This window comes from Rosa chinensis, chromosome 5 (genome assembly GCF_002994745.2).
Source record: "Rosa chinensis cultivar Old Blush chromosome 5, RchiOBHm-V2, whole genome shotgun sequence".
In the NCBI taxonomy this organism is placed as follows: Eukaryota; Viridiplantae; Streptophyta; class Magnoliopsida; order Rosales; family Rosaceae; genus Rosa; species Rosa chinensis.
Genome location: NC_037092.1, coordinates 46,026,863 through 46,042,768, shown reverse-complemented (window position 1 = coordinate 46,042,768; position 15,906 = coordinate 46,026,863). Strand labels below are relative to the sequence as shown.

Below are 15,906 nucleotides of genomic sequence, written 5' to 3'. Positions count from 1 at the left end.
TTTAACGATTAAATTAGATTAGTGGGAATCAAAATTTATTAATGAGGTAACGGGGTAAGTGGGTTTATATTGGGCCAATTTTGTGCACTCCAGACCCCAATTATTTATAAACTCATAATACCAGAGGGAAGATGCTGACGTTTTTTGTATTTTATTTTAAAGGGGATATAAAGCAAGGTGCTGACGTTTATAAACCCATGTCATAATTTTTGTGTTTCTCATTTGTGGACAAGAATGCGCCACGTTAGCACTCCAGACACATCTTTAATTATTAGCACGTGCACTACAATAATTCTAATCCAATTATTGAGCACAATTGAGCTGGATGCATGTAAGTCTATAAATTGAATCTGAACAAAGCAGTTTCTACTTCACCCTAGGCTACTAGTAATTTAAAGTTTTGATCTCAAATATTGATATATGCTATTTTTTGCTTTACAAATCTCGCCCTCCTCTTCCAGATTGCTTGGTAAACAACACTACAGAAGTACGCAAGTTTTCTCTGTCCAGCTGTTTCTCTATCCCGGCTCGTACAGTTGTACCCTTAATTAGTTCTTCTTCTTTTTTTGGTCAAGGTGATTGTGCTTCACCTAGTTACATCATTGATTTTTTTTTTTTTAATTTTAATTTTTCGTCTTTCTGATTTCTACTTGCTCTATTGCATGTCAAATGAAGAAACTATACTCAGAATATTGTTGACGTTATTTGTAATCATTTTTAGTTTCTATAATATTGATATTTCAGGACCACGTTCCAAATAACTGTGACTCGAAGAATTGGCAGAGAAAAAAAAAAAAAAAAAAACTAAAGCACCCTTACATCGTACCTATAGAGCCATAAATGATGAGTAATTTGGAGAAAACCCGGAAGAGCCCATACATAACTTGAGGTTAGTTTTATTGATACAAATTTCCAGTCATATTCTTATTTGTAATGAAAAGGAAGAATTCCTCTATGGTATATGTATATATAAAAGTGGGAGTGTTCTTCACATTAGGTAATGAGTAGCTTTTTTTTATTACTATTTTGATTTTTTTGTTTTTGTTATCTTAAAGGGGCAATATGGGAAGGTTGACCACCAATGTTAGGAAACAATTCTCTTAATAGTAGTAGAATTTGGAGTTTTTATTATCACTATTTAGGATAAAACTATAGTATGTTAACATTTTTCATACACATCTTATTTTATGTAATATTTATTACTTTGAGGACTCATGTTAATTAAGAAAAAGTCATCATTAAGGTATAATAAAGTAAGTTCTCATTTGAGTAATTCTAAAAGTTGTAATTGTAGTAGGTTCTCATTTGAGTAATTAAGTTCTAAAATTAAGTGATGATTTTATGTATGTCATATGTTAACATATTCTAGAATTTTTCTATTATTAACCTAAAGAATACCTAACAAATATGTTTTGTTCTTTTTTGGCCAATAAACCAAATATACTTCGATTTGCTCTTTCAGAAATAAAATCTTATGATTCAAAGCTCCGTATATGATGTCATTGCGAAAGCTGCACTATCACACCCGAGAGAAATGGAATGGATAGCGACTAAAGGACTTCTTGCAATTTTGAAATCACACCGGACTCTCATACTTACAATTTCATGTGTGATTGCAGTCTTAGTGGATCCATTGTTCTTTTACCTTCCAATAATTGATGGGAAAAGAAAGTGCATTGGAATGGACACAATATTGAGGAATGTGACACTTATTTTCCGATCACTCACCGATATCGGTTTCATAGTGAATATAATACATAAAATTTGTGAAGCTGTGAATAAAACAAGAGCAGATTGTCTTAAAAACATTGAAAAAATGACTGCTGAAGAACGAAATCGAGGTGAGAGCGGAAATAAGTTTGCTAAGTCATTAGAAATTTGTGAAGCTGTGAATAAAACAAGAGCAGATTATCTTAAAAACATTGAAAAAATGACTGCTGAAGAACGAAATCGAGGTGAGAGCGGAAATAAGTTTGCTAAGTCATTAGCTCGTAACTTGTCGTGGCACACCATCTTAATCGACTTTTTGGCTGTTCTTCCCATCCCCCAAGTAAGAACTATTTTATAGATGCAAATGTTCTTTCTAACCCCAGCTTATTTATTTTGTTAGATGCATATGTTCTTCTAACGCCAGCTTATTTATTTTGTTAGATGCATATGTTCTTCTAACCCCAGCTTATTTGTCCAGGTGATAATAGTAGCTGTTAGAAGCTCTAGATGTTTGGATAAAAGAAAGATGCTAAACTTTCTTCTTCTCGCCCAGTATCTGCCGAGGGTTTATCGAATGCGTTATTCATCTATACAACTTAGACCAAGGACTGGAATATGGGTTAAATGTTCATTCTATTTTTTCTTGTACATCCTTGCCAGCCATGTAAGTCTTATCTTTGTTCTCTCTAGATTTTGACTTTTACCATGGTATTTAATTAATAGTTGATCAAATATCGTAGCAATTCTCTTAAAATAAAAAAAATAAAAAATTGCCAACTTTTACTAATTGTACCAATTTAAGGAGAGAGGGCTCTTATTAATTTTTTGAGAAAAATATCGTACCACTAAGCTAAATGCCAGAGTTGGTAACCAATACATTATGCATTTTTTTTTCACACTTTATTATATCAAATTGTCCACAATACCCCGTATACAAAAGTACAATACTCATAATGAAAACATATATCAACTGAAATTTAAAGAATATATCTTTTGATAATTGGACCTAGATAAGCATGCAAGGCCGGATTGCATGTGAATTGACTAGTTATGGTGGAGATTGTTCTTCCCTGCAAGTGTTTACTGATATTACCTGTTCATTAAGATTATCAATTATACCAAAATTTTATTTTGACACAGTATTTTGTGGTTTAGGTACTTGGAGCCTTTTGGTATTATTTTTCTATTCAACAAGAGACATCTTGTTGGCACCGGGCGTGCAAAAAGCATGGTGGAGTAAAATGTAATTTTTACTGTCATGAAAACATGACTTCAAGAGATTTGACATTCATCAATTCTATAGATAAATATTGCCTAGTAGATGTTCCGGCAAATGAAACTGCACCATTTGATTTTGGAATCTTTCTTGATTCTCTTAAGAATAATAACACCGCGTCAATACAATTTCCAAAGAAGTTTTTCTACTCTTATTGGTGGGGACTTCGAAATCTGAGGTATGTATTATACATTGAACATCAATATGCTTTTTCTTTCGATAGGATTTTTTTTTTTTTAATATATCCCTTTGTTAATCGTCAATCAATCAATTATTACTTTAATCTTAGACAATTTTATTGTTAAATCAAAATATACTACAAAAGAAGGAGACAAGCTAGTGTACTGGTGGGTATGAGATACCCTCATTTACAACTATTTGAACAAAAATTTACAAGTATTTGAACCAAAATTACAACATTGAGAACAAAAGTTACCATATTCATTTACACTATATACATATAGTTAAACAAAAATTACAACATTGACAACGAATTTGTTCAAAAGCTTGTAAAAATATCGTAAGAGATGTAATTATCATTATTAGAACTAAGATTACAACATTAACAACGAATTTGTTCAAAAACTTGTAAAATGTCGTAAGAGGTGTAAACGTGTAATTACCATTATTAGAACTAAGATTACACAAAGTAGGACTCAAATTACAACTTTGACAATAAAATTTGTTCTCACTTTTGTAAATGTGGGTATGAGATACCCACCACTACACTAGAATTTCCCACAAAAGAAGTTAATATTCGAGTAATTTTCACATTCCACAATGATCATAGCGCAAAAACCATTCTATAGACTACCAAGCTTGAAAAGTAGTAATATGTCTTCGGGAAATATAATATCCTCAACTGCTCGCAACAGAGAACGACAGTACTTGTTGCTTGGTCCTTAATTTATATTCTTATTCTTTCGCAGTAATTTTGGCACAAATTTGCAAACAAGTACTTATGTGTGGGAAAACTGCTTTGCAATTCTGATTTCAATCATTGGCCTGCTATTATTCTTATATCTCATTGGAAAAGTACAGGTTGGTTTTCAAATTCCTTTAACTCCAGGCCTGGTTCATCCAATTGTGTGAAGTGGTTTGTAGATCATAAGGTTAAACTGTTCACTTATTTGATGATATATACTCTGATGAAGCTTGCTTATCTTGAAACAGACATTTATTTCGATGAAAACTACGAATTCCGAGGAGAGAAGAAAAAAATTCAAATCAAAAGAGCTAGATATACAAATGTGGATGAGAAGCAATGATCTCAAGACAGATATGATGGAAGCCATCAGAGTACATACAAATAAAAAGTGGGAAGAAATACAAGATGCAAATATAGAGAACCTCTTCTCTATTCTTCCCGTGCAATCTCGGAAACATCTTAAACAATCTCTTTGCATGGAAATGCTGAGCAAGGTACGTACTAGCTCCAATCTCCAATCTTTTTTTACATATTGTATATTAAACGAAAGTACTAAATAACAGAAGGATTTTGATCCTTGGATTACAAGTCAAAGACTCAGAGAGAATAACACTCTTAGTGTGTGTTCTATATAGGTGCCAAAGCTTAGAACTCTGAAAGATGAAGCTTTGAAACCGATCTGCTATTGTCTGAAGCCAGTGGTCTATCAGGATAATAGCTTTGTTTTCCAAGAAGGAGAACCACTCGATCGCATTCTCTTCATCACAGAAGGCTTAATATGGACATACCAGGCGGCGGGCGCTACTGATAGTAGTAGCACTAGCCAAAATGGAAAAGGAAAAACAGGTTTCAGTTTTCTTCAGAAAGGTGAATTTTACGGAGACGATCAACTTCTGAGTTGGGTTATAGCATCACAACAGAATCTTCCCTTATTTACCAACCTTCCAATCTCCGAAGTGAATGTGAAATGCCATGCAAAAGTAGAAGGCTTTGTACTCATGGCCAAGGACTTGAAAATTGTGGTCTCCACTAATTACAAAGTTTATTGGGGTCTCCACAATTCTTCTCAGGAAAGAGAGAAGGCATTAATTCAAGCCGTAAAGAACGTACGGGATCGTCGTAAAATGCAAAAGTAGAAAGCTTTGTACTCATGGCCAAGGACTTGAAAATTGTGGTCTTCACTAATTAAAAAGTTTATTGGGGTCTCCATAATTCTTCTCAGGAAAGAGAGAAGGCATTAGGGCTGGGCGTTTTGACCTGAAAACCTGAAAAACCGGACCGGATTGGTCCGGACTGTCGGGTTCGGGCCGAGCTTTGAGAAAAAAAAAAGATGAAAATTTGAGGCCCGGACTGTTTATGAATAAAACGGGTAGGTCCCGGGCCTGGTATCTCTAATGTGTAAAAGCCCGGATTACAGCCCGTATAAGCCCTTAGTCCCATTACTGCCATATGTCCCTCTGTGATAGGTCATTTATTTGAGTATACCGTGAAATTGACCATAGGTGATCACAACCCCCACTTAGCTAAACGACCTCATCTCTCTCACTCTCTGCCTCGAACCCTCATCTCTCTCACTCTCTGGCCTTTGCCTCTATTTTCTTCGAACCCTAAAACGAGATTTCCAATCCCAATTTCAAACAACCCCCACTTAGCTAAACGACCTCATCTCTCTTACTCTCTGGAAATTCTTTTCTTCGAACACTTATCTCTCTCACTCTCTGCCTCTCTTTTCTTTGAACCCTAATTTCAGATTTCCAATCCCAATTTCAATTTCAGACTTCCAATCCTACTCGTTTAGCAGCTAGCACGACCTCATCACTCTGCCTCTCTTTTCTTCAAACCCTAAAACAGTCAAACGAGAAGTAAAACCCCCAATTTCAGATTTCCAATCCCCAATTTCATATTTTCAATCCCTTTTTCCAATCCCCAATTTCAGATTTCGAATCCCTTTTTCCAACATTTCAGGTATACTTAGTTTTTAGTTTTGGATGGATTTTGATGGATTGATGTTTTGATGGGTGTCGGGGGTACCGACGGAGCCGCTGTCCTCTTTGGTAGTTCTATGCTTCTAGGCTCTTATCCGACATCTTGTGATTTGTTGTGATTGTGATTTGTTGGTTGGCAGTATGCTGTTGGTTGGCAGTGTAATCACCTGGTTGGCAGTGTGATTTGTTATCAAGGTAGTGTGATTTGTGATTTGTTATCAATTGTTAACAAGTTAAGTTGGTACCTGATGGCTTAAGTTGAATGTGATTGTTGGCTTAAGTTGAATGTGATTGTTAGCAGAAGTGTGATTTGTTAAGTTGAATGTGATTGTGATGGCTTTTGTTAAGTTATGTGATTGTGATGGCTTAAGTTGAATGTGATTGTTAGTAGAAATTCATAGTTTTTCCAGAAATTCATAGTTGGGCCCGAAAAGCCTGAAGGACCGGCCTGTTTGTTAATGGACCGGGCCTTCCCGGTCCCTAGATGTTGAAAACTTAATATGGGCCCGGCCCGAACTGTTCGGGCTCGGTCCCGAGCCCAGTGAAAAATGAAACGGGCTCGGCCAGTGCCCAGGCCTAGAAGGCATTAATTCAAGCCGTAAAGAACGTACGGGATCGTCGTAAAAAAGATGGACCAAAGGGAAATCCAATGACGTCACCCCAGCTAGTTGATGTTGATGAGAACTCGCCAACAACATCAAGGAAGGATTTGTAGGAAACTGTGAAGTTGAGTACCCTTAGCTAGTTGTGCACTGCCTTGTTGCATGCGTTACAGGCCAACTAGCTAGCGGGTAAAGCTATGATATGTTAACATTTCTCATACATCAACTATTTTTACCCCTCTAAGGACTCATGTTATCACTTTGAGGACTAATATTACTATTTTCAGGACTCATATGGTAAACTAAGAAAATTTATCACTTTAAGGACTCATGTTACCACTTTGAGGACTAATATTATTATTTTGAGGACTCATGTGGTAATTAAGAAAATTTACCACTTTAAGGACACTTTGAGGACTAATATTACTATTTTGAGGACTCATTTTACCACTTTTAAGTCAATTGTATGCATGTCATACGTTAACACATTGTAGAATTTTCCCTAGCTATATATACACTAGCAAGATATCCCGTGCGATGCTGCAAGAATATTTTTTATTTTTCTGTATTAGATGCTATATATGTACATGTTTCAAAAGATGCACCCTTCTTGAAAGCAAATACTTTAGACTTCTTGTTTGAACCAACAATTTTACATAACCTCTTCGGAGCTGTCCTCGATTGGTTCGCCTGGTGTTGAAATATGCTGCATCTGGCATTCACTGCATATATACCAGCAGAGTATTAATAGTGAATAACCACAAAAGATCAACTGCCATAGACAAAAACATAATGATACATTAGGATAGGGGTCATCATGGACCGAGTTAGGGTCGGGCAGGGCCGGACCTAGTCAAAGTCAACAAAATTTAGGGCCGGGGCTTAAATATGCTAACCCTTACCCGCCTGAAAAGCCCGATCTGCTAGGCCCGACCTTCTGAATAGGATCGAAATAGGCCAAAAAGGGCCTTATTTTGTTTTAAAAAATATATATATATATATATATATTTTTTTTTTTTCCTCAAAATGTGGCTCAATGAATATATAGGTAATACAAGACTCATTGTTTTTTGTTGATCATATTTAATACAAGACACACAACACACACACACACACACACATATAGAAATTAACTTATAACATTTATTAATTTAGTTAAGGTGATTATATTCAATTAACTATTTCTCTAAATCTCCCAATATTAATTGTTGTGTAACAAAGAAAATAAAAATTAAAGAAAACAAAGCCTATGTAATAGAAAATAGTAAAAATAATATATAAATTTTAGGGTTGGGCCGGGCTGAGCTTGGCCCTTACAGGCTCAATCGGGCCGAGCCGTAGGGTAGGGTCGGGCTTAATTTGCATGACCCTTACCCTACCCTATTTGAGACAGGGTAGGGCCGAGCAGGCTTAGGGCGGGTTTAGGGCCGAAGGACTAAATGATGAGGCCTATATCAGGACTTGCCTAGAAGTAGCAGTAGTCTAATTGTCCTAATTCTAAATATACTATAAAAAATTACACATAACTGTTATTTTAAAACTTTAATTAGTCATAAGGCCACATAATATTTTTTGTACACATAAGGCCACTTTAGGGCTTAAAACTGTCGCATTCTTTTTATGTTATACCCATTTTACCCTCACCATCAATTCAAATAAGATCAATCTCTCTCTTTTCTTCGATCCAAATCTCAAACCCAAACCAATAACAACTCAGCCCTCACCGTCTCAACTATTTTTGACTCCAACAAGGCTTCCTCGCTTCCAACGCCTTTGCTCCGTTTCCAATTTGCCACTCTCCCTGTCTGACGATCTACACGTCAAGTTGTCTCTGCTCTTTGTAACCGCTCTCACGGAGTCCGTTTTGTGTTCCGGCGTCGGCATGCACTGAGAACCTTCTTAGGAAGAGGAAGGAAGAGGAAACGCGTCGTTTTGGAATGCGGACATCTCCAGCCTCGTCGATCAACTCCAGGAGAAGCTCGGCATTTCCGTCGCAGCCCTTGTTCCTGCCGGTCGCCCTACAGTAAGTGTTTTCCCCAGCCAATTTGATTTGTGTTAGTAAGTGACTGAGATATTTCTGTTGGTTTGATTTGATCTATACTGGAATTCTGTGCATGTGTGGCTGCATTTTGTGGATTTATGCTTGTTGATATGTATGAAATTATTTTCAAGTAAAGTCTATTCTGTATGAACTGATCCACTAGGTTTTGAACGGAGTAAGTTTTAAATGGAAGGTTTTGATGTTCTGGTTTTTTTTTTTTTTTTTTTAAACGGAGTTTGGAACCCAGCCTAACTGGGAGGCTCAGCCCCACGCTCGGAATTATTATTAATGATAGATGGATAATTGTACAACGAGGGGGACATATTAATGATGTTCTGGTTTTTAAAATTAGGTTTATTTTTCAGTTGTGTATGGTGGAGGACTGAAACAGTAGAGGTATATGCTTTAAATTTGTGTCTATGGATGTAATGTAGTTCAGATTTGACAAATAAAGGTACCGAGAGTTTTTATAATCGACTATGGCAGTAATATACTGGTCTTAAAAACAAGAAAAACAACTTGCACATTCAGAAAAAGGAAAGGGAAAGAAATAAAAAGGCACTTTCTTATTGTTGCATAAACATTTTAGGATTAATTTCATTTTATCCCCCTGAGGTTTGGGGTCGACATCATGTTAGTCCCTACAGTTTCAATTTGATCAGTATCACCCTCATACTTTTCAATTTCATCACTCGTGTCCATTCCGTCCAAATCGGACGTTATATCTGACGTTGGGGGCCCACTATAAGGGTTAAAATGGTCATTGCAAGACAAAAAAAATCAGAACAAAAAAAACCTTCTTTTTTTTTGGGCAAAGCAAAAAACACCCATTTTAAGGGCTAAGACGTCGTTCGGCCTCTGCTCCACCATCGCCATCCTCCTCTGAACAGCCTCTACTCCACAAAATGCTGCAACGCATACGAAAGTTATTCTCAAACACCTACAATTTCTCAAACTTTCGGTGCCTTCAACACCTTCTTCTCCGAGACCGGTGCCCCAGTGCTTGCAAGCACGTCCCACGCCCCATCTTTGTCGACCTCGAGCCCACCGTCATCGACGAGGTCCGCACCAGAACCTACTGCCAGCTCTTCCACCCCAAGCAGCTCATCTCCGGCAAGGAGGACGCTTCCAACATCTTCACTCGCAGACACTACACCATCGACAAAGATCGTCGATCTCAGCAATTTCAAAATTCTCTCACAAATTCGAAAAAGGATTCGATTTTTTACCTTCCTTTCTTAATCTCTAACTTCAAAGTCTCAATTTCGTCTCTAATGGCTTCGATTTGCTTCGACTCGTCGGACCGAGCCCTCTCATTCTCTCTTTGGATCGTCTTCAACTTGGTCACGAGCTCCATCCGCAACTTGCTCAAGTCCTCGATGTCGTTCCGGACCAGAGTCAACTCGGCTTTCATGGCGTCTACGTCATAGAGCTCGTCGTCAAGCTTCAACGACCTGTCGTAGACCTCGTGGACTTTGGCGTTCCTCTCGGATTTGATTTGGCGGGCGACAACATTCAGGTTGCAGAGGTCACTCTGAGCGGTGGTTAGGTCTTGCTTGAGCGCCACGTGGGTGGCCTCAAGGAGTTGATTGTCCCCGAGGAGGGACTGGATCTCGAGTTGCTAGATATCGATGCGGTCCTCGAGGGCCGTCGTGTTGACAATTTGGGGAAGGAGGTGGAGATGCCGAGCCTCTCTTCCGGCCATAACTGATCTCACTGAGGGCGGTGGAGAGTGCGTGTTTGGGGTTGACTGAAGACCGGACTGGCGGGTCGACGAAGTTGTTGATGAAGTCGTCGAAGAGGTTGAAGATCACAGCAGGAAGTGCTGGTGCATTAGGTTTTGTGGGTGGTGGTGAGGAGTAGGATGGAGGAGGAGTCTGTTCTGGTAGGGGTTGTGGTGTCGTGCTTTTTGGAGGTGTTTTGGTCATTCTTCAATTCTAACAGAAGATTGAACGGGCAATGTGGAGAGGAAAGAAGAAGACAAGGCATCCATGGCTAGGGATGAGCGGGCAATGGGTATTTTTTGCATTGCCAGGAAAAAAAAAAAAAAAAAAGGTATTTTTTGTTGTGATTTTTTTTTTGAAATGACCATTTTAGCCCTTATAGTGGGCCCCCAACGTTAGATATAACGTCCGATTTGGACGGAATGGACACAGGTGATGAAATTGAAAAGTATGAGGGTGATACTGATTAAATAGAAACTGCAGGGACTAACATGATGTTGACCCAAACCTCAGGGGGGTAAATTGAAATTAATCCAACATTTTATATTACAAGCAATCTTGGCCTACCAAATATTGTCTAATTTGTTTATGTTTTTGATAGGGCTGTCACTCGGTCTGTTCGAATCGGTTATAGGTACTACCAACTTCAAAACCAAATGTTTCGGTTTCAAAACTGAGCTACCAATTACTAACCAAAATTTTTGGTTTTTAATTATATGTACACCAAATTCGGTATTTCGGTTTTCGGTATTACCAACTTTAGAACAACTAATTCTTTATAATATAAATTAGAATGAACAAAACTAGGTTTTTGAATTTTATAGTCATAAACGTTGTATTCATCTACTAATTATAGCTTTATTTTGTATATATGACATCAAGTTTTAGCAATTTTCACTAAAACTAGGTTATTTAACCATCTTTGACTAGGTTACTTAAAATACATGTACTATTAATGTAGTATATGTAGTAATATTCATACTATTATAAAAGTTTTTATGTTTATTTCTTAATATACATGTATGTGTATTGAAAACTGTATTATATAAATCTAATATTTAGATAATCGGTAGATTCGGTATTTACCAAAACCAAACCAACTTTTTCGGTAATTTTCGATTTCGGTTTTATCGGTCTCGGTTACCAAAAAATCGATTTACCAAACCTAAAATATCGGTTGGTATTCGGTCGGTTTGGTAATTACCAAACCAAGTGGCAGCCCTAGTTTTTTTATCAAGGCAGAAGCCTACCATCATGTTGATGATGTAGATTCTAAGATGGCCAAAACAAGGCAGTAGTACTTCTTCAAATAACTACATGCTTGCAGATGGCCAAAACACTGGAAACTTCATTACAGTATATTTCTCCAACTTTATCTTTTCTATATTTCTCAAAATGGTCATACCTTTATTGTCTTTCAGTCAAACATATTGTTCTTTTGCCTTTTTCAATGTCATTCATAGAGATATAACAAGCATGCAAAAAGTGGTTCATGATTACTAACGTTAAGCATCTTATCAGTGTATTGCTAATTCAGTAAAGGTTCTTCCTTGGAGTGGAAATTAGAAAAATCTTATTCTTGCAAAATTTCTCGTCTTCATGACATCTTACTTTTAACGGTTAATCTTATTCTTGTAACGAGCCCTACTTTTCACTTGAGTTCTAGAGAATGGAGCCCTACTCTTCACTTGAGTACTAGTGAATGGAATAGCTTAATCACTATGGCCCAATTAGATTACATGGAATATTTAGTAATTGTAGCTTTCTATCCCTATGTTAGTATATTTTCAAGCTGATGTTAGTAGGTTTTTAGTTTTAATTTTGATTAATTTCAATTCAGTAGCTCTCTAAAGTTGTATAGTAGTTTTTCAACATAATGATAGTAGTTTTCTGAGAAAAATTCAGCTACCGTCCTCAAACCATGCTGCCAAGGCCAATTTGATACCCGAACTCTCAAAAGTATCAATGTGATACCTAAAGACATATTTTGACATCAACGTGATACTTCCGTTAAAAATATCTAACGGCTAAATCTGGTTGCTGACGTAGCAAGCACGTGGGGTTAAAAAAAGGTCAAAAGACTAAAATAACCTTCTTTTAATTTTTTTATAACAAATTACCACTAGCTACACTTTTAGCCCAGTATTTACCATTAACAGACTTTTTTTTTTATTCCCCTTCGGTAGTGTTCCTGACCCATGCGCAAGGCCCAAACCTTGTGCAGCCTATTTCCTGACGAAAGTGTCCCTAAATATATTAATAAAGGAAGATGATAAAGAGAGAGAAAAAGATAGAGATGAGGAGAGAGAGAGAGAGAGAGAGAGAGAGAGAACAGATCTAGATTGAGACTGAGATCGAGATCAAAATCAATCAAGGCGAGATCGAAATCGAAATCAATCAAGACAAGAATTTGAAATTCTAATTCAAACTGGAAGCTTGAATAGTAAATCAGAGAGAGAGAGAGAGAAGAGATCTAGATTAATATCTAGATTCGTATTGAGATCGAGATGAATCGAGGCAACGAATTTGAAATTCATACTCAAAAATGAAGTTTGATTTGTAAATTTAACGATTTGAGGTATGTTTTCATGTTCTTTGTTTCTCACTTCCATTTTTGTTGAAATTCATAATGGGATGTTCTGTATGTGGAGTGTTTTGTTTTTCCTTTACAGATTTGTTATTGTTTACTTTTGATTATGTTCATGGTGTTGTCATCAAGTGCTAGCTGATTTGTATAATCTGCGTTTTCTTTTCTAGCTAATACATTTGATTTTTCTTAATCGCTGGAAAACTATTGCTCGTGTGTGGTGTTTGGGTTTTCACAATTCTGTTTTGATGAAGTAGTTGGTTAATTCAAGAATCCTTCTTGCTGGGCTTTTTAATTTGTATTGGGTACCTGAGTTATTTTTATATAACACAATTTGCTACCAATACATATATATATTGACACTAAATTTCTTAGGATTTCTAGATTATCTATTCAATCTCTACTGACCTCAAATACGATTACTTTATTCCTACTGATCCTCAATAACAATCATCCATATTTACAATGTCCTTGTTCATATAGACTTGCAGTCAATTCTCTACTTACCCTCAGTGGTAGTTACACAATCCTCTAATACCCTTAGTTGCAATTACTCAATTTTATACTGACCCTCAGTAGAAAACATGTCCTTGCTACTGACAGTCAGTAGCAATAAGACACTACTCAATGTATCACTTTCATTATTTAGTAGTTACCCAACTTTCACTTATAATGAGTAAGTACTATCTAATCTATCAAGATTTTGTTAGCACTTACGCAATTCTACTGACTGTTAATAACGATTACACAATTATACTGATTCTCAATAGCAATAGAAAATTCCCTACCAGACACCAAGCAGTCATCATCCGATAGATACTAATGAGTTTAAATGTCTTTCATATGAACTTTATGTATTGAGCTTGTTTAATAGTTTATTTCTTTATCCATACCCATCGAACCTCACTTTTATCATGTATTTCATTATTATTTAGATATATATATAAGTCGCACCAACAAATATTGCATAACAATTGACATGTTAATGATGTATTCATTATTTGCAGTTCACACAATATAGACCTACTAAGAAAGGTTCATAAACTATGGATAATATGTAGATTGAGAGTGCAAACAAAAAGGAGGAAGTACAAACAAGCAAAAAACTCAATGTCAGGAAGTGCAGCAAAGACCAAGAATATAACACAAGAAAATATTGTGTTGCTGTGCAAGATCAATCTCAAATTTTACTTGTTATTATAGTTGAAGGTGCTTTTGGGATGTCAAAAGCTAATGCAAAACTGCAAGATTGTGAATGTTACTGTTAGTCAATAGTATTGTATTAGTCAATATTATTGTATTATATAATACTTGGTCTTGGTTTTGATTGAAATGATTCAGTTAAATGTTACCAATAAGGTAAAGAATATAGGTCAAAGTACCAACTACAAAATCAGCCCAACTTTTTCCATGCGTAGGCCCTATTTTAATGAAATCCACGTGGTACATCGAATTACCCCATGCGGCGTTCATTCCAGATTATGTACAATTCCCAGTAGTTTAAGACCATTTCAAGAAGCAGTGGCAATCATGTAATTATGTTCAATTTTAATGTTTATTTTGGCGCCTCATCTATGTTAGTGGTCCGCATGGTGCAAACGACAATTGTCTCTGCGCATGGTACTTTGACTTGCATTCTTTACCTTATTGGTAAAAACCTCTTTTTTTTATTCTATCTTTTTTTGGGAAATTTTAATTCTATCTTCTTCTTCCTCATTTCTCATCCAATTTTGCCATTGATGACCACCTCTATAGCTCCACCTCAACCTAACCCACTGCAATTCTATCTTCAAATGCATAAGGAAACTATGGCAGCTCACTTCGAAGATCAAGAAGAAGCGATGGGTTCTTGGGTTCAATTGTTAACTATAGAAATCTAATTGGACAAATGTTACCTGAAATAATCGGAAATGTAGAGAAAGCAATTAGTAAGAGATATACCAACAAAACCCCAATGGTTAGTTTCATCACTTAATCTAGGTAGAGAGGAACTACTAGTAATTAAAACACCTTTAGTATGACCAAAATCCCATTTCCATAATCTGATGTCTGCAAACATATCTGAGAATTCCTCCTCAAGTCTACAAGTGGCTAAAAGTCAAAAGTGTACCTTTCTAAAATCACTTCTATAACTTCCGATGCCTCAAATCTTTCTTTTGTCACCTGTGGATGAATATAGTATGATATTATGATCGATCATTTTACTGGACCGCAATATAGAATCCATATCTTCCCATTTAATCATCTTGACTGGTTTTATCTCCTTTTTCTGCTTGTTGTTGACTAGTTCTATCTGGGTTAGTATTTGATCTCCCATTTGGGTCTCTGGTTTGTTCTTTTCTATGTTCTTCTTCTAACCAGAATCAGAAGAGTCTGAAAAACCAAAAACAAATTAGAAGAGCCGATCACAACATGGGAATTGCAGCACCTGAACAATACATATACCAATGGCAATGCCACACCAGATTTTCAGCTACCAACCAGAACAACCCCGTCAACCTGTCCATATCTAGAGTCAGGTTACCCCTCCCGCTCAGTTCAAAATCAAACACACTTACCTCTAACAATACTACAACTCCTCCGATTCCAACACCGCCGGTTAAACCCCACCGGAATAGGAATAATAATAATAATAATAATAATAATAATAATAATAATAATAATAATAATAATAATATTAGGAAGGGGCAGAACAAGAAGAAGAATGGATGTGGTTCCAGCTGCAGCACCTGCGATATTCTGTGGTTGATGGATGGGCTCCGAGAGAGCGCAGCAGTATAATAAGGAAAAGAGAGAAAGAAAGAAAGAGAGCTCATGCCTTTCGGAGGTAGAGTGGAGGAGGACTTGATTGGTTCTTTGTTATCAGTTCTCTTCGACTTCTCTATATCCAGTTGGTTTCAGAGATGAGAGAAGAGAGCGGAGCGAGTTCGAATGCCTCACCCTTTTCCCGTATTTATAGCTAAATTACTCCATACCTATGTGCTCCGGCCCCAAAGCCTCCTCCTCATCACCGACACCGGCGGCGATCTCTATCCGCTGCTCGGGCAGTTCTT

General features: G+C 36.7%; 1 protein-coding gene across 1 annotated transcript; it reads left to right on the top strand.

The window, feature by feature from the left end:
• Positions 1–380: 380 nt before the first annotated feature.
• On the top strand, positions 381–6,319 carry LOC112168404 (cyclic nucleotide-gated ion channel 1). The gene is made up of 8 exons (XM_024305522.2): positions 381–575; positions 745–889; positions 1,463–2,050; positions 2,189–2,374; positions 2,866–3,164; positions 3,916–4,027; positions 4,160–4,408; positions 4,550–6,319. The coding sequence occupies exons 3-8, from the start codon at positions 1,475–1,477 to the stop codon at positions 5,048–5,050; spliced, it is 1,923 nt and encodes a 640-aa protein (XP_024161290.1). The 5' UTR covers positions 381–575; positions 745–889; positions 1,463–1,474; the 3' UTR covers positions 5,051–6,319.
• Positions 6,320–15,906: the final 9,587 nt, after the last annotated feature.